The sequence below is a fragment of the Petaurus breviceps genome, unplaced genomic scaffold (assembly GCF_028583685.1).
Source record: "Petaurus breviceps papuanus isolate PSGF00001 unplaced genomic scaffold, PetGlider_PUasm1.0 419, whole genome shotgun sequence".
Taxonomy (NCBI): domain Eukaryota; kingdom Metazoa; phylum Chordata; class Mammalia; order Diprotodontia; family Petauridae; genus Petaurus; species Petaurus breviceps.
In genome coordinates, this window is record NW_027186324.1 from 11,340,538 (window position 1) to 11,368,323 (window position 27,786).

At 40.1% G+C, this 27,786-nt stretch overlaps 1 protein-coding gene across 4 annotated transcripts in view; it reads right to left on the reverse strand.

Moving 5' to 3' along the window:
* SCML2 (Scm polycomb group protein like 2) overlaps positions 1-27,786 on the reverse strand; it is a 218,216-nt gene that overhangs the window by 12,147 nt on the left and 178,283 nt on the right. For all 4 annotated transcript variants that reach the window (XM_069100712.1, XM_069100713.1, XM_069100711.1 and 1 more), the window contains exons 9-11: positions 22,665-22,800; positions 12,692-12,895; positions 7,029-7,211 (exon numbers count right to left, since the gene is read on the reverse strand). In XM_069100712.1, coding sequence (XP_068956813.1) covers positions 7,029-7,211; positions 12,692-12,895; positions 22,665-22,800 — 523 coding nt within the window. The remainder of the gene's footprint in view (positions 1-7,028; positions 7,212-12,691; positions 12,896-22,664; positions 22,801-27,786) is intronic.

Here is a 27,786-nt window from a genome sequence, read left to right on the forward strand (position 1 = left end):
GCCTAGAAAATCTTTTGTGTTAAGACTTTAAATTAGAAGCTAATACCTTAATTACGAGTTAATAACTACATTTAAGCTTATCAGTTGAATTCTGGTTTAAATTTTAAAAGCTTGAGTCAGAATCATGGCTCTGTTACTTTTCTATCTGGATAACTTTAGGTGAGGACTTTAAACTCTTCCATCCTTTGGGACCTCCAAAATATAATGAAGGGCCTTTGGAGGCTAAGGTCCTTTCTGGTTCTAAATCCTAGGATTTCTGGCAAGGATTAATTGACATCCAAATTGAGTAAGAGTGTTCACAAAATGCCAAACCCTCATTACTGATTTTAAAACTTTTGTCTGGTGGAGTCATCTCTGTCTATGCTGCTGAACATCACCTTATGGTAGCTTTGAAATTCCTGATCTACACATTCTCAAATGCCTAATTCTTTGAAACAGAAATTCATTCAGCAAATCTGTGGGGAGGCATCGACCACCAAACAATGGCTGCCACTTAGACTTAATTGTGTCCCTGATCTATATCAGTCTAGAACATTTTTTATCATAAATCCCTAACAGTTAAAAAAAAATCTGAGCATATATATATGTGTGTGTATGCATTCATGTATGTATGTGTACATATATGTGCATGCATATCTACTAATTTATATGTTATATACTGAAGCCATCCTATTATGGAACTCACATGAAAACAGAAAATTTTAAAATGAGATACAGTTAAAATAATGTTTGATATGAGAGTCGAGAGGGAGACAGTGGAGTTGACAGTTTAAGAGCAGGAATATGGCCGGATCTGAACTTTAAAAAAGTAATGTGGCAGTTCTGTGGGGGATACATCAGAGAGGCCACCTGGAAGGCTATGATCACAGTTAGGTGAGAATTAAGAACAAATAACTAGGGAAAAGAGGAGCAATAAAGAAGTTTTCTTACGGCAAGAGAAGCAAGTGGATTCGCCAAAGTGGGTAAAAGAAAATACAGAGGGAAGAGGTGATACTAACATTCTAAAGCTGAGCCAACTGGGAAAATGAAGGGAAGGTTCCCTCAACAGAAAGAAGTTCAAAAGAAGGCAGGGTCTGAGGGGAATTAGCGAATTGTGCTTTGCACATATTGAGCTTGAGATGCCTATAGGACATAAAGTCCAAAACATCCAGGCACAGGTGATGCAAAATGAGTTCAATTGACAAGATTAGGGCTCAACTTATAGATATGGACATCTGCATAAAGACAGCAAACCTGTGGGAGTCCGTGGTCATCAAATAAGAGTATACACAGAGAGTATAGAGTATATTCTAAATATAATTAGAAAAAAAGGGTCCTGGACAGAGCCCTGGGATGATATGAACAATTATCCAATAAAAGAGACTCAGTAGGTCAAACAGGTAGGCAGAAAATCAAACGACAATCCAGGGTGGTCAGCAGAACCGTCTGCTGCAAGGAAGTCAAGAAGTATGAAGCTTAAGAAAAGGTCATCAGGGGCACAGTCAGGATGGCAGAGTAAAAGCAGGAACTGGGCATGAGCTCCCACACCAACCACCTCTAATACCTGCAAAATATGACTCGAAACAAACTTTAGAGCTACAGAACCCACAAAGTGACAGAGAGAAACAAATCTCGCACTGAAGGCAGCTGGGCAGGCCGATGAGCTGGCAGCCGCACACAGTCTTGTGTGAGTCTCCCAGGCCCAGACTCAGCGCAGCCCCAACCACTGGCCCAGACCAGCCAGTGCACACTTCAGGCGAGTGAATCACTGGCAGCTGTGGTGGCTTCCAGACCTCTTAACCATAAACGCCAAAGAGAAAGTAAAAGGTCAGTGGAGCCTTCTGTTGGGAGCCTGTGTGGAATAGCACGGTCCTGCCCCTGGGGTGAGAGGCAGCAGAGGCTTTGCAGCTGCAGCTGCTGCCACGTGGCTGCCTCTGGAGCTCCGGGTCTGCAGACCATAGGGGGACCACGTGACCATTCAGAGGGTAACTGCTGTTGCTTTGACCCCCTTGGATCTGGGTCGCAGTCTCGGGTCCTGGATGAGGAATACCAGTGTGTTGGAGCTTGTGGTGGCTGTAGAGGGGGCACCCTCCTCACAGCTCCAAGAACAGCTCTGACAACACAGCTGTGTAAAACCCCAGCAATGTGGAAGACAGCACTCTCCACGCTGGAAGCAGAGCGCTACTGGGGCAAAGTGTTCAAAAGCCAAGTGATTGGCTGGCAAGATGAGCAAACAGGAAGCACAATCAGACCACAGAATCTTTTTTGGGGACAAAGAGGATCAAAACATGGAACCAGAAAAAGACAACAAAGTCAGAACTCCTCCATCAAAAGCCTCCAAGAAAAATACGAATTGGTTACAGCCCATGGAGGAGCTCAAGAAGGATTCTGAAAATCAAGTAAGAGAAGCAGAGGAAAATTGGTAAGAGAAATGAGAATGACACAAGAAAATTATGAAAAAGCAAGTCAACAGCCTGCTAAAGGAGACCCAAAAAAATGCTGAAGAAAATAACACCTTAAAAGATAGACTAACTCAAATGGCAAAGCGGCCCAAAGAGCCAATGAGAAGAAGAATGCCTTAAAAAACCGAATTTGCCAGATGGAAAAGGAATTTCAAAAACTCACTGAAGAGAATAATTCCTTCAAAATCAGACTGGAACAAATGGAAGCTAATGACTTTATGAGAAATCAAGATACTACAAAACAGATCCAAACAAATGAAAAAACAGAAGGCAATATCTCATGGGAAAAACCACTGACCTAGAAAACAGATCCAGGAGAGATAATTTAAAAATTATTGGACTACCTGAAAGCCATGGTCAAAAATAGAGCCTAGAAATCACCTTTCAAGAAATTCTCAAGGAAAAGTGCCCTGATGTTCTAGAACCAGAGGGCAAAACAGAAATTGAAAGAATTCACTGACTGCCTCTTGAAAAAGATCCTGAAAAGAAAACTGCTAGGAATATTATAGTCAAATTCCAGAGTTCCCAAGTCAAAGAGAAAATATTACAAGGGGCGGCTTGGTGGCACAGTGAATAGAGCACTGGCCCTGGAGTCAGGAGGACCTGAGTTCAAATCCAGCCTCAGACACTTGACACACTTACTAGCCGTGTGACTTTGGGCAAGCCCGCCAAAAGAAGAAAAGGGATAGGGTCAAAGGGGAAAACAGATTAAGTGGGGAGCAGGATAGGATGGAGGGGAAAAAAAGAAAAAGAAAAGCCCCTGCCCTCAAGGAGCTTACCATCCAAAGGGGGAAGACAACACAAAAAAAGACCATTTGAAAGGTGGGGGGAGGGGGTTCCGGGAGGAGATGATCCATTCTATCACCTCTCCTTAGACTGCTCCATCCTCTAGCCCGAGGGGCAGAAGGTACCAATGAGATGTAAGAACAAGGCTGACTGGATGTTACAAGATAACACCATTTCCCAGGGATGAGGCTGGGGAGGGGGGGAAGCATCAAGGTAAGGTAAAAAATCCACAATGAGTGTTACCAGGTGAGAAATATATGAGGAAATGTAGAGATCTCTCCACACTTCTCTGTATTCATTACATTAATCATTCCTTTTTGGAGGGGGTAAGGCAGGGCAATTGGGGCTAAGTGACTTGCCCAAGGTCACATGGCTAGTTCTGTGTTAAGTGTCTGAGGCTGGATTTGAACTCAGGTCCTCCTGACTCCAGGGCTGGTGCTCTATTCACTGTGCCACCCAGCCGCCCCCATTAATCATTTCTTGCAGCACAGAAATATTCCATTATATTCATGAACCATAATTTATTTAAACAGCCCCTAATCATTGGGTATCTACTTAGTTTTCAATTCTTTGCTATCATAAAAAGAGCTGCTATAAATAAAAAAGGTCATCAATTGAAATCATTGCTAATTTTGAAGAAAACAGTTTTGGTAAAGTGAGGATCACAGGATAAGGTGGAGGATGAGATGGGAAACTAGAAAGATGATGTTGCCCTCGATGGAAATAGGAGAGTTCAGGAGAGACAAGTATTTGAAAAGAATAATGATGTAATGACGCCCCACACCAAAAATAACCAGTGTGTGTAGGCAGTGAGCGGGTGAGTTGGCAGAGCTCCACCCCATCCCATTAGGATGGCGATGGCGGGGAGTGACAGGGCATGGGGATGCTGAGCAGGAGGAGCAGAGTGCCACAGACAAGGGAAGAGATGCTGCATTACACTTATAACCTTCCTAAAGACCCCAGGGCAGTCATGGAAAAGGGCGGCTGTGGGAAGGGCAGCTGTACAAGGAGGGAGGATCATTCTACCAGAAGTGAGCCCATGTCTGACTACAGGGGGTCGAGGTAACCCGTCTTCCCCTCCGCTAACTGTGTCACACGCCCCTTGAGGCTATTGCACACCCCTGCTGGGGCGGAGGCTGGTCTCCACTTTGACGGCCACTGATCTTTCCAACCAAAGGGCAAGATTTTCTTCAAGGTGTGAGATTAAAATACTTTGGGCAAAATATTATCCCATAGAAAGATATCCTTAAGTATGCCTCTACCTTAACAACAAATCCTGGTCCACTTTAGAATATTGGAAGATATTAAATAAAAAAAGCCATTATCATCCTTAACTCAAAGCAAGCTTTTATCAACAGTTTCTGAAATTAGCTAATTTAACAAAAGTCTAAAAATGAAAAATGACTCTTGATGAAATATGCAAACAGTGGATTGAATACAGAGTTCTTATCTAACCACCAGTTTTCATTTGAATAAATTTCCCCCCAAAAGTTACAATGCAGAAGCTATAATGTTGGATAAGAAATTTTAGTTTAGAAGAACCAATTTTGAAATGTTGATTTTTAAATGTAATTGGTAACTGTTCTTTCACTGTAAGTTTATGACAAAGGTCTTTATGTAAAAGTTTTATTAAAAAGCAGAGCTGAAATAAAAAGATCTTATTTTACCTTATAGTTTTCATAAACTTTAAACTATTTAGTTCAAGTTTTAATGAGGGGGAAAAAAATCAGAAAATTTATAGATATACATGTACTATACACGAATTAGTTGCTAGGATAGGTCTCTTTAAAAACAGTATTTACACATATATGAATTATAGTTACAATACTCATATGCACATGCATATATGTAAATATGTGTGTATACACATAACAAAAACATGTGTGCACATACAATACACATGTGTATGTGTATTCTCTTTTTCCAATTAGGAGCCTATCCTAGTTTTTAATTAGTTTGAAAATTCAAATACGCTATGCTTATGTAAAAATCACAAATTCCTTTGAAATCTGTGAATGAAGCAGTTATATGAAGATCTTAATATCTCCTAAGTGATCAAAGATTTTAATCTATTTCTGAAATCAATTTTAAAAAATCAGTCTTAAAAAAAACTACACAAAAGAAAATAAAAACCTTTTGTCTGACCTTGATCTGATTTCCCTTCATATTTCTAACCGATTCCTATGTCCCCTGAAGGATAGTCATATTTTCATAGGGGAATGGGAACATCAAATTCTAGGGTACCACACTGAGGAATCTTCCCACGATAGTCATTCTTATCTTACCATAGGGAGGTAAATGTTTACATTATTGACAAAAGTAAAGAAGTGTTTTGCTAATTTCTTATATAAGGGTGGTTCCTTGATCATTTTGAAAAGCTCATCTTGAAGTGCACTTTTGTTTGAGCTTTTTATGGCCACCTATCTTCAAGGAAGATGTGAACATAACCATTAGTAGCTTAAGAGGACTTCAAATAACTTCTGATAAAGTATCAGTGTCTAGCTTGTCCTTGGTACCTCCTAGAAAATAGATTTCAATGACAAATCTACCTAGAACAGGAGAGAGAGAAAATCCCCATTATTCCCAAGAGTCATCATGACCATGGGAGCTAAATGTTCTCGCCCAGTGTAGACTGACAGGAGAGTTCCTGCTTTTTTCCCTTTTTAAGTACTACCTACGAATAGACTTTTCTAGCACAAAAGATGATAGCAGTTAGGGCAATGGTAAAAAAACATCCTGGACCACATGAGAGTTTACTGTATTCATTCACATTATCCAGAAAGGGGAGTTCATGGATTTCCATACATGACTTAATGATAAAATCTGCCAAAGTGAATTTCTTTCTCACTAGAACAGAGGATTTGGCAGGCAGCTTCTGTCTTGGGAGATGAATGTCTTGCTAGCAATCCCAAATTTGACAGTTCAAAGATGTGGGAAATTTTCTAAGGACTGTGACTCCAACATGGCTCTTACAGCGACATAATATGGATGAGTAAAAAGCTTGGGCTTTTGCACAATTTCCATGAGTAGAGGCCCACTGGGAAGGATGCTGTCTAACAGTCCCAAAATATTTTTCATATCAAGAATGACACTAAATTTGGAAGAAAAGGGAAAGGTAAGACCCAATGGAGAGTGAAGAGAACTGTTCATTTTTAAGGGCTATCTACAGTGAATCACTTTGCGGTTTTCTACATTTGTTTATGAGTTTCTATGAGTCCTCTGTCATAAAAATGCAATATTGTTATCTACTATGCATTTGTCACCCTTAGTGCTTATGGGCAGGTGAGGACCACAACACAGCCACAATTATGAAATCATGAGCTGTAGGTAGAGGTTTTCTAGTCCAATGAATGGAGATACAACGAACAAAAGGGATAGACTGACACAGTAAATCAGATCTGTAGAAGCCCAAAGTCTGAAGGATCTGGAGCTATGTGTTACTGTTGTAATCAGGAAAGTTATTTATTTTATGCTACCACAGAAAATTACTCAAATGTTCTATATTATTCCTAATCCCCATTAGTCTTCTAAGGAGTAACCAGATAATGGCACAAGGAAAGGCTAGTGATCAAGTAAAAGAGAATTTCAACAAAACCCACATGCCTTGATTCTGAAGTTCCACTGCCCATAAAGGAAGACATTTTCTTTATGTTTGTAAATCCAATATAGTATAAACTACTAATAAGTTCAATACCTGAATAAATATGAGTTTCTAGAAAAAGACAGTCTTCCTAAGAATAAACATGTTATCAACAATGAAAAAAGTAACACTGTAAAAATGCAATATATATTTGCTGTCACCTGGTTTATTCTTATCATACTCTGTAGGGCTATGAGCAGTTCCCATATAAGGACTGAAAGGCTGGCTACTAAAAAGGTTATCACACTGCAGACTGTGGCAAAGCTTCTCCAGAAAACGAAGAACAAATGATGCACTGTTCACAGAAGGAAGGTTCGTGGCATGTTTTTCCCCATCAAAGGATGCTGTAGAAAATACAAATCAAAACCATCCTTATGCAAAGACATAAAATTAGACCCTTTCCAAATGGCTATACAAATTTAACGTATTCTTATTTTTAAAATTCATATTATTTTCATGGCTTCAGAAAAATACTAATTTTTGTTTGCCCCACAAATATCTTAAAGTGATAGGAATAATATATGCTTCCACAAATGCAGGGCATCCCTTCCAAATGTGAGTCCATCCCATAAATTTCTGATTAATTGACTATCCAAACTGCATGTCAGTCATCCACCCCTAGACCCAACTAGGTTGGTGCTACCTAGCACCTCTTCTACCTCACAGAGAAGGTTTCATGCTGTCAGTCTGGGGAGCTGAGCAGAAGGATTGTGAAGAGGCCCTGTTACGGGCTCCTATTCTTTCTAGTAAGGTTCTTCCTTATCTTTCATTACTAATGCTGGTAAAGAAAGCAAAAAAAGTAAGCACTTGTCAGAGTAGATTCCTATTTTTCCAGCTGGGTTGAGGCATCATCATTATTGCTGTACCTTAGGGAATGTGGCCCTTACCCAGCTGGGCAGACTATCAAATTACTTCAACCCTATGTGCCAAAAAGCCCCCTTCATTAGAGGTGAAAATGAAAAGTTCAGGATATCAGAAAATGAGAGTTAACTTTCACTACATTTAACCACTTAATAGAGAGATTAGGTTGTTTTTTTTTTTAAGCACTTGGGGTTAAGTAACTTGCTCAAGGTTACATGGCCAGTTATTTCTGGGTGTGGTGCTGAGTATCTGAGCCCGGATTCGATCCCAGGTCATCCTGACTCTGGGGCCGGTGCTCTTACTTGCTGTGCTACCTGGCCGCCCCTGAGATTAGGTTTTTTTTTTTTTTTAAGAAATAATGACACAATTTTAAAATGACTTTTTACATTTCAAGTGTCTTTTTTTGTCTCCCTTCAGAATATTACTTTTCAGTACACTGCTCTAAAAAGACAGTCTTTTCTACATTTGTCACATAAGGTTAAGGAACAAGCATTATATTCTCTTTGAAAAATACAGCGGCTAAGAGAGAAAACTTAGAACATCAACATAAAGTTTTATATCACTCCCTAACTGCAGTTTTGTATGTTTAGTCATTTTTAGTTATGTCCAAATCTTTGTGACTCCTTGTGAGGTTTTCTTGGCAAAGATCCTGGAGTGGTTTGCAATTTCCTTCTCCAGCTCATTTCACAGATGAGGAAACAGAGGCCAACAGGGTGAAGTGACTCGTCCAGGGTCACACAGTTAGGAAATGTCTCAAGACAGAACTGAACTGTCTTCTTGACTCCAGGCCTGGTGTTTTAGGCACTGCACTGCACCACCTAGATGCCCCTCTTGTGACTTTACTAAACTACAAACCATTTAAGAGAAAGAGAAACAAACGAATGGCTAGGATCCCTTAAAAATAACATTCATGTACATTAAGCTTCTGACAACCAGATAAGATCTCAGGGTAAGTCAAAATATAGAAAACAAAAAAAATCTGGCAAGTTTTCATGCTAATGAGAAAACAGGTCTCGGGTGCCTGCTTTACTTCTCCTTTTCAGTTGGAGGGTGGGAGCAGAGGAATTCCCACTGAATGATAATTCAGCTACTGTAACCTTGGAGTCACAATTCCAGGTTGGATGGTGCCACAGCCAACCCAGCAGGGAAGTGAGAGACCGGGGTGCCTGAGACTCAAGGCCAAAGGGAGTCTGGGGCTTCAAACTTGGGACTATTCTATAAAGAAACTGAGCTAAGTTACAAACCTCTTCCCCGCCCCAGAGTCTAAGGTGGTGCAGGAGGGAGTTATGTCCCAGATTTTGAGAAATAAATTGGCTTATTTCTTATTATATCTTTGAAGTACATATTCCTTTGCAAAAAAACTAATCCTGTAAGTGGGTAAATGCAACTGAGGTATGAGGGAAACCTCTACAAATTGAGGGAACACTATTGGTGGGGTTGAGCCAACGGCAAAAAGCCTGAAGTCCCCTTACAGGTTCTGGAGTGGGGGGGGGGGAGGATAAAATGCAGCCCACCTGATCCCTCACATATGCAAAGCCTTGACTAGGATAAAATTGGGCTCCTCCCCTTTGCAGAGACCCCCAAAAGATTCTCTGCCTAGGATGGTTTTTTTTTGCCTTTCGGAGGGGGGAAGGTGGGGCAGTTTGGAGTTAAGCAACATGCACAAGGTCACACGGCTAGTAAGCGTTACGTGTCTGAGGTCGAATCTGAATTCAGGTCCAGTGCTCTATTCACTGCACCACCTAGCTGCCCCTCTGCCTGATTTTTAGTTTTAGATACCTCAGACTTTGAAATCCTAGAGAAATTGGAAAAAACATATTTTAGGCTGTAAATGTAGAGTTGATTTTCCCCCCAGTGTTTGTTCTCTAACATGTCAGTTCCATTCACCCAATTTTGCAAACGTTTTATTTGTTGATCCTTGGCTATCTAAAGGAGAAGGGAATAATAAGCATTTTCATAGCACCTACTATGTGCCAGGAAACGTGCTAAGCAGTTACAAAAATTATCTCATTTAATCTTCACTACAACCCTGGCAGGTAGAGTGGTGCTATATTCATTTTACATGTGAAGAAACTGAGGCAAAAGAAAAGACAAGTGACTTACACAGGGTGTCACAGCTAGTAAATGTCTGAGGTCAAATCTGAAGTCAGTCTTCCAGACTCCGAGTGCGATGGCCTATCCACTGAGCCACCTTGACATGTTTTGTGTTATTAAATTCCGATATTATAACTATTAAGTTTGGTATGAGAAATCTAGAGCTGACATAACTAGTAAATAAGAGTGCATGTGTGTGCATGTGATACATGGATGAGAGCCTACTAAATATGTGCACATGCATGCATGCATGCATGCATACACATACACACATACACACACTTGCATTTAAACAGACCTAGACTGTTTACCTCCAGTGACACCAAACGCCCTACAACTTTTTAGGGTTGGAATGCCTGTACTTAAAGTCCACAAGTCGCTGACATTATTTATTCCTTCTCTACGTGTCTTATTGTCTCATTGTCAGAGTTTGCAATTCCATTTGATTTGCCTTTGCAGTGACAAGCATTCACAGAGGAATTTTGGGTGTTCTCTGGGATAAGGACCCAGAAAAAATTTACCTGGGTATCAATGGAGATTTCCTATTACAGAGGGGGACCCCAAGAGAACATGGGTGTGCCCTGTGTAGAAGGAGACCCTTTCTGTCTAGACCCCAGCTGGAAAGTCTCATTACTGAGGAAATCATGGAAGAATTTCCATCTAGGAGTTTTCTCACTGGAGAGGCGTGATACCTAGTTGATTCCAGGTCCCAAAACCCAGTGGAGAGAGTTCCATATAGTTTGGAAAACTCAGTGTGGATAAGGTTTCCTTACTAACAGGGAGTCAATTTTCTCTGTCTTTGCTCTTTAACTTTTGGGTTGAAAAAGGCCTTATAAGACTAGGGCTAAACAAACATAGATATTTGGTAAATGTGCGGAAATTTTTCTTGTTTTTGTTGAATAGGCAAAACTTTTATTTGGGGATAAACTGTGACTTTCATCTATACATGTAGGATTATATGTGAGTATGCAACACTGTCTATTTTGAGAATTTATTCTGTGGCACAAAGGAAGCAAGAGAAAGGATGCTGTTTATGCCTTGCCAGAAGACCATTTGAATCAGAGACAAGGACTATATTCAAGATACAACTCTCCCTATTTCATGTACCCTGCCATTAGGAGGGATGTCAAATTTTTCAAATGGTGGGAAAAGCACAACAAGATGCTGAAGCATGCCTAGATCCCTTAAGGGCAGGAGCCTAGTTCTTGGAAGAAGAGAGTCGCCTTTTCCCCTTCCGCATGGTGGGAACAGCCTGACTGGCTGTACAGGGGAATAGATGGTCACCCTTTAAACCCATCAAGCTGGGAGGCTTACTCTTTCCCCACTGTGCGCTTTTTCTGCTATGCATACAGAGAAGGTAAAGGGTCACCCACGGTATGGGCATCATGAGCTGAACCAAGGAGGAGGGAAGGGTTTACCTTCCCCTGCTCTTTTTTTTTAATAACATTTATTAAAATAAGACTATGGGTTAATAAAACAGCTAAGAACCAAAGTATCAAAATGCAAGCTCTGTAAAATCCCAGATGTGTCTAATGTATTCATTCAGCAGCTAACTAAAAGCCCAAGAAAGACAACACTCTCAATATAATAAAGTACTGCCAAACAATTGGCAAGTTTCAGTTATGAAAACTGCAAGGTTTGCATTTTGTAGCCTTTTCTCAATCAGGAAAAAATGCTTTTTTGATGTTATATTACATGTAAAATAAGATAGAAAATATATTATAAACTTGTAACAACGGCCGTAAATATATTGTCTTACATGTTTCACATAGGCAATAGGTTGGTTATGGTACATACACAGCATGAAACTACTAAGATAATAAGGAACAGACAAAATACATGTCAGGGGTACAGTGGCATAAGCGCCACTACCCACTCTAAAAAATTACATATTTTAATAAGAAATAAATTCAATAAAGAATGATAATACTGAGAACCAAGGCATTCAGAGATTTCAAAAGTCATGAGTTTCTTTTTAGTTGATCCAAAATTTTGTCAACTCAGTTTACAAAAGTTTGTTTAGCCGTGCTTCTTCTTGCACAGTCATCCTGAGAAAGAGATTTGGGGGTGTCTGTCTTTGGCTGTTTCGTTTGTCCTTTCCAGTTCTAGATGGTGGGGGGAAGGGTCATGCCATGGTGACCTCAGTGCCAGGACTCCAGACTGGATATTTTAAGCTGCCTGGCAAGGAAGCTCTAAGAAGCTGGCTCTGAGACTCAACCCCCAAGGTGGGCTTTGGACTTGAAACTGTCCTATAAAGGAACTGAGCTAAACTATGAACTTCATTCCCTCCCCATTTTCCTGAGTATGAGGTGGCACAAAGTTGGGATTATGCCCCCAGGTACTGGGGGGTAAGAGAATGTTTGTAGATACACTCTTGCTACACTTAAGAAGTAATTTTTTTTGGTAAAAGTTTATTCTGAGCTTACACTTAAGACACTAACAAAAATATCTAAGATCTTATAGCAAAGTCTAAGTAGCTTAATTCAAGGTGAAAGTAATGCGAGGTTTTTAATAAAGAAACCAAGTAAATTACCAAAGTATGAATGGACTAAGTTGAAAGTATTTAACTTAATATAAAACATTCTGTGCATAAAGACAAACTGACCTAATTTAAAGTACAAGAGGATGACCTGGTTCATGGGTAAATCTATGTTCTATAAAAATGACTGTGCACCACAGTCCCCTAAATTTTTTTTACACTGAAGTCCAACACTAAAAAGGAAAAGCTTATTTCCATTTCCTCATTTTAAAGCATAACTCAGATACTGACAGTATTTGTCAATACTAGTTAAAAGACTATACCATACAAGCTTATTATCTTCCCTAGCAAAAATTCAATGTCTTTAAGACCATAAAGACACAGCATTACCAGTTATCATTTCTCCTCCATGGTGTCCTGATTTAAGGAATCCAAAAACCATTTTGACTTGGTGGGCACAATCTACACAAGCCTGAACAGCCTGACGGAGCACCACATTAACAGGCCCCGGTCCAAAGTGATCAGGAAGGAGCTGTACTTTGTTCTTATCCAGGTGAGGTCCCGAGTTTCCATGTTTGTTCACATAGACACAAACTGAAAAATACATACATGTACAGATATTTGGTAATGATTTTTAAGAACATAAATTCAGTTATTCTTAACTTTAGAGACAATTCTTATGAAATAACCCCACCAACACCTTGATGCTATAAAAATATTTGTATATACACATATATGATGCTCATTATACTATTCAAGTCTAAGAAAAATCACAGAAGAATTATTAATGCACGTAGATAATAAGAAGTCATTATAATTCTGCTGAAATAATTTGATTTGACAAAGAGGATTGGAGGATTCATACTGTAGAATTTTTTTTCCTTATCTTTGCCAAAATTTCACGTGAATGGCCATAGGCATATTCATGTAACAGTGACCCATCTAATGCAATTCTGAAACAATGCCATTTATTATGACAAAATGTATCTGTAGTAACAATCTGGGGGTAGCTATCTCCCCTCTGTGTCCACAAGGATTTTCTCTACGTTCTGGCTCGCACAGGTTACTAAAAATGGTGGCCGGCAGGTTCTAAAGAACGAGAAAAGAAGGGAATCCTCCTGTCTCTCTCCTTCCAACATTGTTCCTAATAGCCTTTTCTTTCTTCTTTGGACGGGGGGGAGGTAGGGCAATTGGGGTTAAGCGACTTGCCCAGGGTCACACGGCTAGTTTTTATGTTAAGTGTCTGAGGCCAGATTTTAATTCAGGTCCTCCTGACTCCAGGGCCGGTGCTCTATTCACCGCGTGATCTAGCCACCCCCAATGGGCCTTTTCTATTTACCACATTTGTGCAGAATGAATTTGAGATGCTGGATGGAAAATGCCTATATTGTACTTATGCATTTTATGTACGTGCCAATATAGAATCTTAATTTTATTTTTTTAAGGAAGTTAATTAGGGAAACTGTCGTGTGGAAAGTTAGCAGGTGGCTTCCCTGGGACAAGACCCTGCCTCTCCGCTTGTATTATATACTCTGTTCCAATCCCCCCCTGCCCCTGCCCCTGCCCCAGACACATACAATAGTCATCGGGGACCTTTTCTGGTGCTGGCCCACACTAGGAAAAAAAAATCTTCCAACATCTTGCACCCCACTCTTGAGCCTTTCTCAAGCTGCAATGTCCTGCTTACGTTTCTATGCCCACTCCTGCCTGCTATAAAGGGGAACCTTTCAGGGCACATCAACAACCACTTGCCATAAAGCTGAACCTTTTCTTTCAACAGACTTCTTCACCAATAACTGAGATTCTGTGAGTTATATTCCTAGATGATTAGAATATTCCCATTCCTTATTCTATCTCTCTACCCCAGTTATTCTGAACTCTGTGTGTGTATGTACACACACACACACACACACACACACACACACACACACTGCCTCTAATTCTTCAGTCTACTCAATTTGTATGACTTGCTCCAGCATTCAGCTACAGCTGCACATGGAGATGGTCACAGCCTCTCAGTCTTGCAGTCACCTGGAAGCATTCCACTTCAATGTCCATGAACTCTCACATTCCTTTATCTGATCCTACTCTTTTATCATGCCACTTTTCTTTATGCCATAGGAGCTCTAACCCTGTCTTCTGTCCCGTATTCGTTCCAACCCTTGGTTCCTTCCCAGGCCATCTACGCCTGAGCAGGCTACATGTCTCTCTTTTCCTTCTCTTAACCTCATGGCAAAGAAACTCAATCCTCCACTATCTTCTACTCCTGCTCATTTAACAATCATGCCTTACCAAATGCTAACTCTGGATTACTTCTACTACTGACTTCCTTTACCCCTGTTAAAATGGCACTGAACTGCAGTGGAAGAAATCACGAAACCATGCTGAGTGGGTTCAGTGTGAATGGTGTGTTAACTGGGCTCTCAGTGCATCAAGGCAATCTTTACGCTCCTACATTCGCTGCCTCACTTCCTACCAGGACTGGTTCAAAACTTTTCTCCTACGCTACGTGCCACTTTCCTCCCATTTGCTGAGGACCTTGCCTCTTTCCTCACCTCAAAAACTGAGGCCATTAGCCTAGAGCGTCCTTGTCTCCCTTCTACTCACCCCCATTCACTCAGACATCATGCCATCCTATTTCCTCTAATCTCAGTCGCGGTGAATGACGTGGATCTTCAGCTTGCCAAAGCCAGATGCTCTATGCGCACTCTGTGTGCGCTCCGGGTCCTATTCCCTCATCTTCTCCAGAAGATTCCCCCCAATCACCATACTTACTTTCTCTTATCTTCCATCTCTCCCCGCTACTGTTAGCTATTAACGTGCCCATATCCCCCTTATCCTTAAAAAATCTAACAAACAAAAAACCCAACCCTATCAAATGTTTATTCTAGCTGTTAACCCATATGTCTCCTTGCCCCTTCTCAAGTGAACCACATGAGAAAGCTTCACGGGAAGTATTCTATCATCCCAAGGTTCTTCTGAAAGTTCACCCTCTCTGCCGTATCATCACGCTTCCTAACCTCCAGCAGAGAAGCAACATCACGATAACAAAGAGAAGAAAAAAAAAAAAAGGTGTCACCATCGTTCACAACACCACAGCACCGGCCAAGATCTTAAAATCTAGGAATTCAGAAAAAACCCCCAACATCAAAGACCTCTGCTGAGAGGAGGAAGGTAGGAGTGCCTGTCCATCGGAAATTCACTCTTTGGCACGAGCTGGCTTTGATATGAAGAAATCAATCTGTCTCTCAACACATTACCCAGTCAGTTGGTGAAGAAACATTTGAGTATTTAATATGGACGAGTCGCTGTGCTAAGCATTAAGGAAACAATGAAAGGTAAGAGATTGCACAAACCAGATGTACTAAGGACAATAAACAGCAGGGCGGCGGCAGAGCTGGAGGGCACCATCGGTGACCGCCAAGTAAAACATTCAAGAGGGCTTGTCTAAGAGACAGGAAGAACAGCACTGTCACTGGACGGCAGCGTCCATGGGAGGAAAGGCCAGCACTTGGAAGTAACGGAAATGCAAAGACAGGAAGGGACCGGATTATGATAACCAAAGATAATCTATGTTCGATCCTGGCGCGAACAGGGAAGCACTGCAGCTGACCGCAGGAGGGTGACACTGGCAAACCTGTGCTTTGGGAAGAGCGCCTTGGAGACCTAAAGCGAGTCAGCCAAGCAGCAGGCCACTGCAATAGTCCAGGTAAGGTCACAGCAGAGAAGGGGGCAGGTGAAAGAGGGAGGAGCTGAGCAGGATGACATCTAGGGGGCAAGTCGAGATAATTATGAGGACCGTAACACCTTTCGCAGCAATAGGGAAGTAAGAAAGAGGGAAGGGTTGGGAGCCAGAGGAGGGAGAAAATTATTTCGTTTTGGACATGCTGACCTTAAGATGTCTAGAAGACATTCAGTTTCACCAACAACCAAGAGACAGAGATATGAGTTTAAAAGCCAGAAAAGAAGTTAGGATTAGATAAATCTGGGAAATGTCTGCATAAAGATGATAGCTGAAACTATAGGAGCTAAGAGAATCCCCAAATGAGAGAGAAGAAAAGATGGTAAGATCATTCTGGCAGAATCAAAGAGTGTGGGAGAGGAAGGGTGATGTCCGCGACTGGGAAGAAAGGTTGGCAGCATATTCTGTAGGGCTGTAGGAGTTAAACAAGAGTGTACATGTGAAGAGCCACAGGTTACAGTAGTTGATTAAGCAGGAAAGAGACAATCAGATTTCTGCTTAGGTAAAGTTACTTAGGGAACAGTATGTAGGAGAAATGACAGTGTGCAAAGACTTCAGGAAGGGAGACCAGTGAGGAGGCTGCTGAAAATAATCTAAGCAAGAGGTATACACCAAGGGGCAGCTGCATGTGTGAAAAAAAGAAGGTCAGATGGGAAAACTCTGTAAAGATAAATACATCTAGATTTCACACATGGATATGTGGGGTGAGAGAGAGAGAGAGTAAGGAAACAAGGCTAATTCTGAGATTATCAGTCAGGTAGACTAGAAGTATCGCTATGGCCTTTGACAGAAATAGGGATGTTTAGAAGAAAGGAAGAAGAGAAACAAACAAAAAAAATCCCATCTGTGGCATGCCTCTCCTCTAGCACTGTGGGTTTGGTCATTTCAAACGTGCCATACTGCAGTCACTGCCCTAATCTGCATCTAAAAGAAACGGGGAATCAGAAGGCCAAGACTTACTCTCCACAACAGTTCTTCTCTAATTATTATCTCCTTGGGGACTTTCTTGCTCCTTAGTTCCCACAAAACGACTCCCTGAAAGCCTTAGCATTTAAACCAGACCAAACAAGGACTGAGAAATGCAAAGAAAATGTACAATAATTTCTTCCATCCCTGAACTGCATATGAAGTTAGACAGAAGGAAAAAGGCAACAGAGGAGGGAGTCCCTCAAGCGAAATGCATGCCTACAGACCTAGAGAAGGCCAAGGATGTATAGTCTGCCATGCTCTGAGTCCAGGAAAAAGAACCCCAAAACGGGACTGAAGAACTCCCCTGAGAAAAACCCCAGGTTAGGAAAACATGGAGTATTTGGGGAACAGCACCAAGAGACTAGTATGATGTCAAACAGCACAGTGTTGTTCAGGCCCAGCCAGCCCGGAACTAGGGCCTTAGAGGTCCATAACTATCTCGAGGTACCAGAGAAGGCCCTAACATCCAACACTTCGAGCTTCAAGGATCTGGGTAGTGCCGAATGTGAAGAAGTACAGATCAAGGGCTCCACAAAATCAAGCAGCATCAACCACTGCACCCAAAAGCGAAGTCTGGGATGGAGCCTGGTCCCTGACACAAAAACTAACTCACAACTAAAGCTACAGGGGTGATAAAGCCAAAGGAAATATTGTCCACTATCAAAAGTTATCACAAATATAACTCCATAGCAACTACAAGCAAGCACTCGAAGGAAAAACCAGCTATTTCATGAATACCAATAAGACATTAAATAGTAAAAGGAGGGGTGGAGCCAGGATGGCGGAGCAGAAGCAGGACTTCTGTGCAGGTCCGGCTTCCACCTCCTCCAATCCATGCAAATAATGACTCTACACAGACTTCAGAGCTACAGAACCCACGGAGTGACAGAGGGAAACAAATCTGTCGCTGAAGGAAGCTCAGCAAGTGTACAGGAAGGGTCCATCGCAGCACGTTGGGAGCCAAGGGCAGTCCCGCCTGGGCCTGGTTTTAGCCCCAGGGCGGCCCCAGTGAGTGGCAGCCAGAGCAGACTTCAGGAGAGGAAATCACCTGCAGCTGTGGCGGTTTCCAGACTTCTCGATCCATAAATGCCAAAGACAAAGTAAAAGGTCAGTGTGGAACTTGGCTGGTCCAGGAGAGGAGAGAACAGTGCGGTCCGGCTGCTACCCCCAGAGTGAGAAGTGGCAGTGCCGTGTGGATGCTTCAGAGCTCCGGGCCTGCAGATGGTAGAGGACCAAGCGACCTTTCAGAGGCTAAGCACTCTTGCTTTGACCTGCCTGGATCCAGATCGCGGTCTTGGGTGGTGGTCCTGGGGTGTGTGACCAGTGAGCCAGAGCACGTGAGGGCTGCAGAGAGGGCACCCATCTAATATCTCCGGCTGCTGCAAAAACCCCAGCGATTTGGGACACAGCTCTCTCTCCATTCTGGAGGCAGAGTTCTGCTATGGCAAAGTGCTCAAAAGTCATGTAACTGGCTGCCAATATGAGCAAGCAATGGAAGCACAAACAGATGACAGAATCCTTTTTGGGGGACAAAAGGGATCAAGCCATGGAGTGGGAGGAAGACAGCAAAGTCAGAACTCCTGCATCAAAAGACTCCAAGAAAAATATGAACTGGCTACAGGCCATGGTGGGGCTTAAGAAGGATTTTGAAAATCAAGTAAGAGAAGTGGAGGAAAAACTGGGAAGAGAAATGAGAATGATGCAAGAAAATCATGAAAAGGCAGTCAACAACCTGACTGAAGGAGACCCCAAAAAATACTGAAGAAAAACACCTTAAAAGATAGACTAACTCAAATGGCAAAAGCGGCCCAAAAAGCCAACAGGGAGAAGAATGCTTTAAAAAGCTGAATGTGCCACATGGAAAAGGAATTTCAAAAATTCACTGAAGAGAATAACTCCTTCAAAACTAGATTGGAACAACTGGAAGCTAGTGACTTTATGAGAAATCAAGAAACCTTAAAACAGATCCAAACAAATGAAAAAATAGAGGGCAATGTGAAATATCTCACTGGAAAAACCACTGACCTGGAAAATAGATCCAGGAGAGATAATTTTAAAATTATTGAACTACCTGAAAGCCATGATCAAAAAAAGAACCTAAAGAAATTCTCAAGGAAAATTGCCCTGATATTTTAGAACCAGAGGGCAAAATAGAAATTGAAAGAATTCACTGATTGCCTCTTGAAAAAGATCCCAAAAAGAAAACTCCTAGGAATACCATAGCCAAATTCCAGAGTTCCCAGGTCAAGGAGAAAATACTGCAAGCACTCAGGAAGAAACAATTTGAGTATTATGGAAACACAATCAGGATAACACAAGACCTAGCAGCTTCTACATTAAGGGATCAAAGGGCTTGGAATATGAGATTCTGGAGGTCAAAGGAGCTGGGATTAAAACCAAGAATCACCTATCCAGCAAAACTGAGTATAATGCTACAGGGAAAATATGGTCATTTAATGAAATAGAGGAATTTCAAGCATTCTTGATGAAAAAAAGCAGAGCTGAACAGAAAATTTGACTTTCAACTATGAGAGGCAAGAGAAGCAGGTGAACAGGAAAAAGAAATCATAAGGAACTTCTTAAAGTGGAGCTATTAACATTGCTACATGGAAAACGATAATTGTGACTCATGAGACTTTCTCAGTATGAGGACAGTTGAAGGGAATATATATGTACATATATATATACACATACACATATACATATGTATGGGAGGATGTACATAATATACAAATATATATATAAATATATATTTGAGGGTGGGCATTTGCATGTTCATGTATACAGAGACAGAGGGCACAGGATGAGTCAAATATGAAGGAATGATACCTAAAAAATAAAATTAAGAGGTGAGAGAGGAATTTATTGAAAGGGAGAGATAGATTAGGGTAAATTATCTCATATAAAAGAGGCAAGAGAAAACTGTTACAATGGAGGGGAAGAGCAGGAAGGTGAAAGGGAATGGGACAGCCTGATTCTCACTGAATTTGGCCTCAGGAGGGAATGACATACACACTCAAGTGGGTATCTTACCCTACAGGAAATTAAGGGGGTAGGGGATAAGAGAGGCAGGACAGAAGGGAGGGCAGACTGGGGGAGAGGCTAGTTAGAAGCAGACATTTTTGAAAAGGGACAGGGTCAAAGGAGAAAATAGATTAAGTGGGGGGCGGGACAGGATGGAGAGAAATATAGTTAGTCTTCCACAATATAACTACTATGGAAATGATGTGGGTAACTACACATGTACAAACTATATTGAACTGCTTATCTTCCCAGTGGGGGTGGGTGAGGAGGGAAGGGGAAAAAATCTGGAACTCAAAGTCTTAAAAATAAATGTTTAAAAATTTGTTTGTTTTTTACATGCAACTGGGAAATAAAATATACAGGTACTAGGGTATAAAAATCCATCTCGCCCTACTAGAAAATTTAAGGCGAGTGAAGGGAGAGGATATAAGAGAGAACAGATTGGGGGAAGGGGTATTCAGTACACTTGCTATTTTGGGGTGAGGGTAGGGGAAAGATGGGGAGAGAAAAAATTGTAACTCAAAATCTTATGGAAATGATTGTTGAAAACTATTTAAATAAATAAATTTTTTAAAAAAAAGAAAAGGAAAGCTCTTGAAGAAAGAATTGGAAGGAGACAATGTAACCAAGAAGATCAAGAAATAAACTTTACCAAAGAAATGGAATCCTGAAAAACTTGAATAGACTAGAAATAGATTACTCCAGGAGTTGGAGAGAAATATTAAAACAAAATCAAAAGAGAGTGATAGACTGAGAATGAAAATTCACAGAAATGAAAGACAGTCTAGAAGAAAAGAAGCAAAAATCAGTAATGTTAAAAGAAAGTATGTTTACTATACAAGCAAAATATACAGACCTCAAAGATGTGAGCTATAGAGACAACTTAAGGATCATAGGTCTCCCAGAAAAACACAACAGAAGAAAGAACCTCAGCACAACAAGGAAATAAAAGAAGAGAAATGCCCAGATCTCCTGAGCATAGAAAATTAAATTCCAATTTAAAGAACTTTCAGATTGCCTCCAGAAAAAATGCTGCAAACTCCAAGACACACAGTGGCTAAACTTAACCATTCAATTTAGAAAGGATAGGTTATGCAACCCATCAAGAGAAAGACCTCCAAATATAAAGGAAAGGACAGTGTAATGATGCAAGACTATTCCACACCAACTAGAAAAAAGAGGAAGGAATGTAATGTGTTCCAAAGATCATCAGAGCTCAGGAGGGAGCCCAAGGTGACCTATTCTACAATCTAAACCGAACACTAAGCTAGAAATTCAGTTTATTTGTATCGCGAACACCTCAAACAAAAGAAATACATAGAAAGAATAAATGCAGGCAGCAACAGCTAACAACAGAAACATCAGTAAAAGACTTCTTTCTAGCAGTACACAAAGAGAAAGCAAAATCTAGGAGAGGTAACAGTGATGGGAGATGGGGCAAAATTATAGACAGAAACCAGCAACACTCAGACGACTGACTATCTTACAACATGGCAGGGTTCCCAAAAGGAGATAATGGAAGCAGGAGCGAGTGAGGCGCTGGAATCAAGACTACCCACGAGGCGTCTCAGTGGTAGAGAAAAACCACAGGAGAGGAGGTGAGAAGGAAGAGGGAAAGAGAGTGAAAAGCAGAGTAAAGGAAAGAGTTGGGATGGATGAAGCCATGGAGGAAGGGAGATGATGACTTTACTGTGTGTAAAGTCTGGGTCTGCTTTTGTTGTAAGCGTGGGGGTTTTGGTCTGCAAAGTCTACTTGGGGGGAGAAGGGGAGGTGGTGGTAGAACCCCTATACGCAACTGGCCCCTAGAGGAGTGGGCGAGCATGGACCCAAGGAAGAGATTTCCCAGCAAATGTAAGGAGAAAAGGTCAACGACACAGATGGGAAGTGGAGGCGAAGGGGGGAGAAGTGAGCATGCCAAGCATGGGGCAGTGACCTGTCTGACACTTGCAATAAGTGGCATTATTCTGAGAGTGAAGCACAATGGAGAAGAGTAAAAAGAGGGGACAGCCCTACAGGGCAGAGCCCGGAATGGATCCCTCGGAACTCTCTGACGACACGAAGAACAGAGAGAAAGGTAAGAAACGAGGTGATCCCAGGAGTCATGAACAAGAACGTGAAGGTCTAGAGGAGACAGAAGAAGAGATGGGTAATGATGGCACTGCTATATCACCTTTTTTAGAGTACCTTAGTCTTCCTTGAGGTGGCCCTCCCTCCGCTCCTCTCCTCTATTATTCACAAACACTTCAGGCTCTGTTTACACACTCTTCTTTCACGCTCTTATCTGGTTAGATGTACTAGCTGGTATCTAAGGAGTCTTCCAGCCCTAAATCTCTGGTCTCATAATCCTGCGATTCTTTTGGGAAGTCTCCTTTCAGGTGCCATGCTGCTGGGACATTGGAATACACCGTCCCGATTTTACTCCTCAATATTAATAAGAATTTCTTTATGTTTACAAAAATGTATTATCAATTAGGGTTTTAAGTTAAGTGAATATGAAAAACGTTAAGATGAATCAGTTAGATCTATTTTGAAACCACAAACTTCCCACCACTTCAGAGACAGTAAGAGAGATTTAACGTTTAAAATACAACAGGGTACAAGATAAGCAATTGTATACACATTTTTTACCTGTGGAGATAACTGCAGCAGTCGTCCCAGGAACACCGATCCCATCTTTAAGAATAACTGGGTTGCTATTATTTAAGTTGGGCAAATTCATGTGAGTTGTGGATACAGGAGAACATGGCACTGAATGAATTTTTTTCTGTTGAAAGAAAAGACAGATCCCATGAACATAATGCTTTGGGAAAAAATAATAATTTTTCTAAAATTCACCCCCCAAATAAACTTTTCTGTCTTCAGTATATAAATAACTCTGATTTCTCTCTATCTTTATTAACACTTACGTTCTGCATCTCTTCAAGAACTTTTAAATGTTCGTAAGCAGAAGAGGAGCTACTTGGACGCTCCCCCTTGAGCACTCTGCAATGTTCCATAAAAACACTCCTTCCTTTACAGGCAGTTAGGAAGCATAAAAGACTTAAATGTTAGATTCACATGTTTCTACATGCAATTGAGGTATGTCATTGGTTTTCTTTCTGAGTCTTAAAATAAACCTGATGTCTAAAAAAGGCTATCAGGCATTGTTTTTGTGATCTTTTGTTACAAAGCTTAAATTCTTGAACCCTGAATTGTGGCCAGAGTCAATTCTGGATAAGGAACTGGAAATTAAAATTCAATTGGCCTTCTGCTCTAAGATATGATTTTTGACACTAATAAACCACAGAAATGAAAGTTTTAGAAAAAAGCAAATAGGTAATAAGGAGCACAGTATTCCAGCAATGAAAAGGACTTCAGGACATCTAGACCACTATGTACACGACCAAGAATCTGTAACATACAGCCGTGTTTCAGGTCTTTGCTTGAACATGTCTAGAGAGGGGGGATTCATTCCACTTATGGAACTCTCTATTTTTTTTTTAATTATTCATTTGTTTTTAGTTTACAACATTCAGTTCCACAGGCTTTTAGGTTTCAAATTTTCTCCCCTTCCCTCTCCTCCCCCCTCCCAAGATGGCATGCAATAGGCTCTATACATACATTCATGTTAAACATATTTTCACATTATTCATGACATAAAGAATTAGAACCAATGGAATGAACCACAAAAAAAGAAGAAACAAAACAAAAAAGAGAGCGCAAATAGCCTGCTTTGATCTGCATTCAGACTCTACAATTCTTTTTCTGGATGTGGATAATTTCCATCATGAGCCTTTTGGAATTGTCCTAGAACCTTGCATTGCTGAGAAGAGCCGAGTCTATCAAAGTTAGTCATCACAGATACAAGGTGGCTGTGACCGTGCACAATGTTCTCCTGGTTCTGCTCCCCTGACTCTGCATCAGTTCATGGAAGTCTTTCCAGGTTTTTTGAAGTCCGCCTGTTCGTCATTTCTTACAGCACAACAGTATTCCATTACATTCATATACCACATATTGTTCAGCCATGCCCCGATGGATGAGCATCCCCTCAATTTCCATTCTTTGCCACCACAAAAAGAGCTACTATCAATATTTTTGTTCATGTGGGTCCTTTTCCCATTTGTATGATCTCTTTGGGATACAGTCCTAGAAGCGGTATTGCTGGGTCAAAGGGAATGAACATGTTTATAACCTTTGGGCACAGGAACTCTCTAGTTATTAAAAATAAGACTTTTTGTTACACTGAACCAAAATCTAGCTTTCTACCCCTATTACCAATAGTTCTGTCTCATGGAACCACTCAGAATCAATCAGATCACTACTTCTCTCCTCTTTTTATGCTTCTTTTTTGGAGGGTTGAGGACAGGGCAATTGGGGTTAAGTGACTTGCCCAAGGTCACATGGCTAGTAAGCGTTAAGTGTCTGAGGCTGGATTTTAACTCAGGTCCTCCTGACTTCAGGGCTAGTTCTCTATTCACTGTGCCACCTAGCCGCCCCATCCCCTCTTTTTCAAACAGAAATAAGTGCTGTATTTTGTCAGTGGGTTTTTTTCATGTACTAGTAGAATCATATGACATTTAAAAATATTAATTTGGATGTTTTTCAAATGTTGAGAGAGGCATTAATCTCAACAATAATAAAAATAAAAGTGCAACCTGATCAGAGGTGAATTTTTTAAAAATCTGTTTAAGGGGCAGCTAGGTGGCACAGTGAATAGAGCACCAGCCCTGGAGTCAGGAGGACCTGAGTTCAAATTTGGCCTCAGACACATGACACACTTACTAGTTGTGTGACCTTGGGCAAGTCACTTCACCTCAACTCCCTTGCCTTCCCCCGTCAAAAAAAAATCTATTTAATCTGCTAATATTTTTGTTAAATATTATTGTGTTAACATTCATTAGTAATAATGATGATCTACAGTTTTATTTCAATGCATTATCTTTTCTTTACTCAGGAATCAAGATCATATCTGTCTATTAGAAACAGCAGTTATGTCTTTTTTATACATTTTTATAAATAATCTGCATAGCTTAAATTATTTTATTTTGAATAGTTGATAAAACTATTGTAAATATGTCTTCAGGGGAGTTTTTCTTCCCTATTAGTGCCTTATTTGTGAAAGAATCTTAGAACAATTAAATATGATAGATCTCTAGTGATTACTCAGTGTCAGCACAAATATGCATATGCGCACAAACACACACACACACACAGATTACATACATCTGTAAGCTTCACAAAGCACCATCACAAAAATTTATCATGTACAAGGGCAGAAAAACCCTACAAATATAGAGAACAGAAATGTTAAGCATATTTTTAACCGATAACTATTCAAATAAAAAATCATGTTAAATAAAAGATCTTTGAACAAAGGAAATTAATTGGATTTGCTGCATACGAATTAACACTAAAGAACTGGTGAATCAAAGAATAAATCATAGAAACAACAGAAAATTCATTAAAGAAGTACATAGACAATATACCAAAACTTCTTAGGTCTTGGGGAAAATTTTATGTCTTTCAACACTTTTACCACTGAAAGGTCAGAAAATTGCTGTCACAAATTTTTTTAAAAATGAAAGTAACAAAAAAATTGCAACCAAATTCTGAAAATCAAAGCATTCACAAAAATTAACACATTATTTAAAATATTCAACTGACAATAATACTAAACTTACCAAAAAAAAAATAAAGCATATTATTTTAAAAGAAAAGTATAAAGCCAAGCTATCAGCTTTAAAAAAAGAATTCACAACCATTGAATATGAAACAAAAGAAATTCCCAGAAATTAATCTTAGCAATTATATCCTGAGAAAATTCATAACTTAAGTGAAACTGAGGATTAATAAAAATGTAAAATGTTCAGATTAAAAGAATAATTTAAACCTAACATGAGAAAACGAAACTGACCCAGCCACAAACTCTCAAAGAAAAAATTCCTAGGATCAGACAAATTTACAAGTAAATTCTACCAAATACTAAAAAAACAATTATTTCCATTATTAGATAAAAAGAAATCCTACCAAAGTCCTTTGTAGGAAAAATTGAAGAAAATGATAAATCAATACATTAATGTATATTAACATAAAATCTGCAATGAGGAAATATAAACATATTAAAGTATTATACAGTCTGATGAGGTTGGATTTATACCAGGAACACAGGACTGGTTAATGAGGAAAACCATAACATAATTTGTTGTTCAGTCATTTTCAGTTGTGTCCAGCTCTTAATGACCCATTTGGGGTTTTCTTGGCAAACAAACTGCAGTGGTTTGCCATTTCCTTCTCTAGCTCATTTTACAGATGAGAAAACTGAGGTAAACAGGGTTAAGTGACTTGCCCAGGGTCACACAGCTAGCAGGTGTCATGAAGATGAAGCTTCTTGATTCCCAGCCCAGTGCTCCAGGCACTGTGCCACCTACCTGCCCATAAACATAAAAGAACATATTTGAAAGAAAAATAACGAAAACCATGGTTGTTTGGTTGGTTGTCTTTATTCTCCAGGAGGAGCAAAATGACATATCAGAGCCAAGGGAAAGTGTGTGCCATTGTCACTGATCCGAAGACTATCACAGGCTGGGCACAAACAGACCCCTTGAACATTTGAAAAACACAGGATTATCTCAAAGGCTTCTGGCAAAATTCAGTATGTTTTCACTAAAAGCAACCACCCTAAGAATAAGAACAAAAAAACTTTTCCTATTATGGCAAAAACAATAACGGAGCAGTAGGTAAGCAGACTGCCATCACCATTACTAGCCAGGTGGCACAGTGCATACCAAGCCTGAGTCAGGAAGACCTGAGTTCAAATCTGACCTCAGATACTTATTAGCTCTGTGATTGGGCAAGCGGGTTAAGATCTCTGCCTCAGTTCTGTTATCTGTAAAATAGAAGAAGAAGAAGAATAACAATAGCACCTATCTGCCAAGGTTGCTGTGCGGATCAAATGAAGTAACTGTAAAGTACTCTGTGCAAAACCTGGCACTATAAACACCATATCAATGTTAGCTACTATTACTGCTGTTATCATTATCATCATCTGACTTAGTTCTAAACTCGCTAACTATGTCAGTATACATGGAGAAGAAACTGTGAAAATAAGCACCGGCAAAGAAGAAACAAAACAATCACTTTTACAAATGACATGGTGATCTTTCTAGAGAATCTTAAAGAGTCAACTAAAAATTAAACAATAAATTCAGCAGAGTTGCAGAATATAAAATCCACATAATGAACATTTTTGCATATTTCCAAAAACAAATAAACCCAGCAGGAAGAGATAGAGAAATTTCATTAAAATAATTTTAGAATTTCCAAAATATTTAGGAATCTACCTACCAAGACAAAAAAGTACAATAAATAGAACTAGGAAACACATTTTAAAGGAATAAAGACAGTTTTAATATATGTCAATATGTTAAAAATGGTAATCTACCCAAATTAGTTTACTTATTCAGTGTCATAGCAAATAATGAAAAGATTATACTTTGGAACCCCAGGAAAAATGATAACACAATTCAGCTTCGAAAATAAAAGCTCAAGAAATTTAAGGGAAAAAATGAGAAGAAGGGAATAGAAATGTTAACAGAAATGTATGCTACAAAAGTTATCAAAACTATTTGGTACTAGCTTAAAAAACAGGCCAATCAGTTGAACAGATGAGTTAAAAACCATATAGAAGCATATATAAACATAGCAATATCATGTTTGATAAACCTCAAAACCTAACTACACAGTTAAAACCCCACTTTTTTTTTTAAAGCAG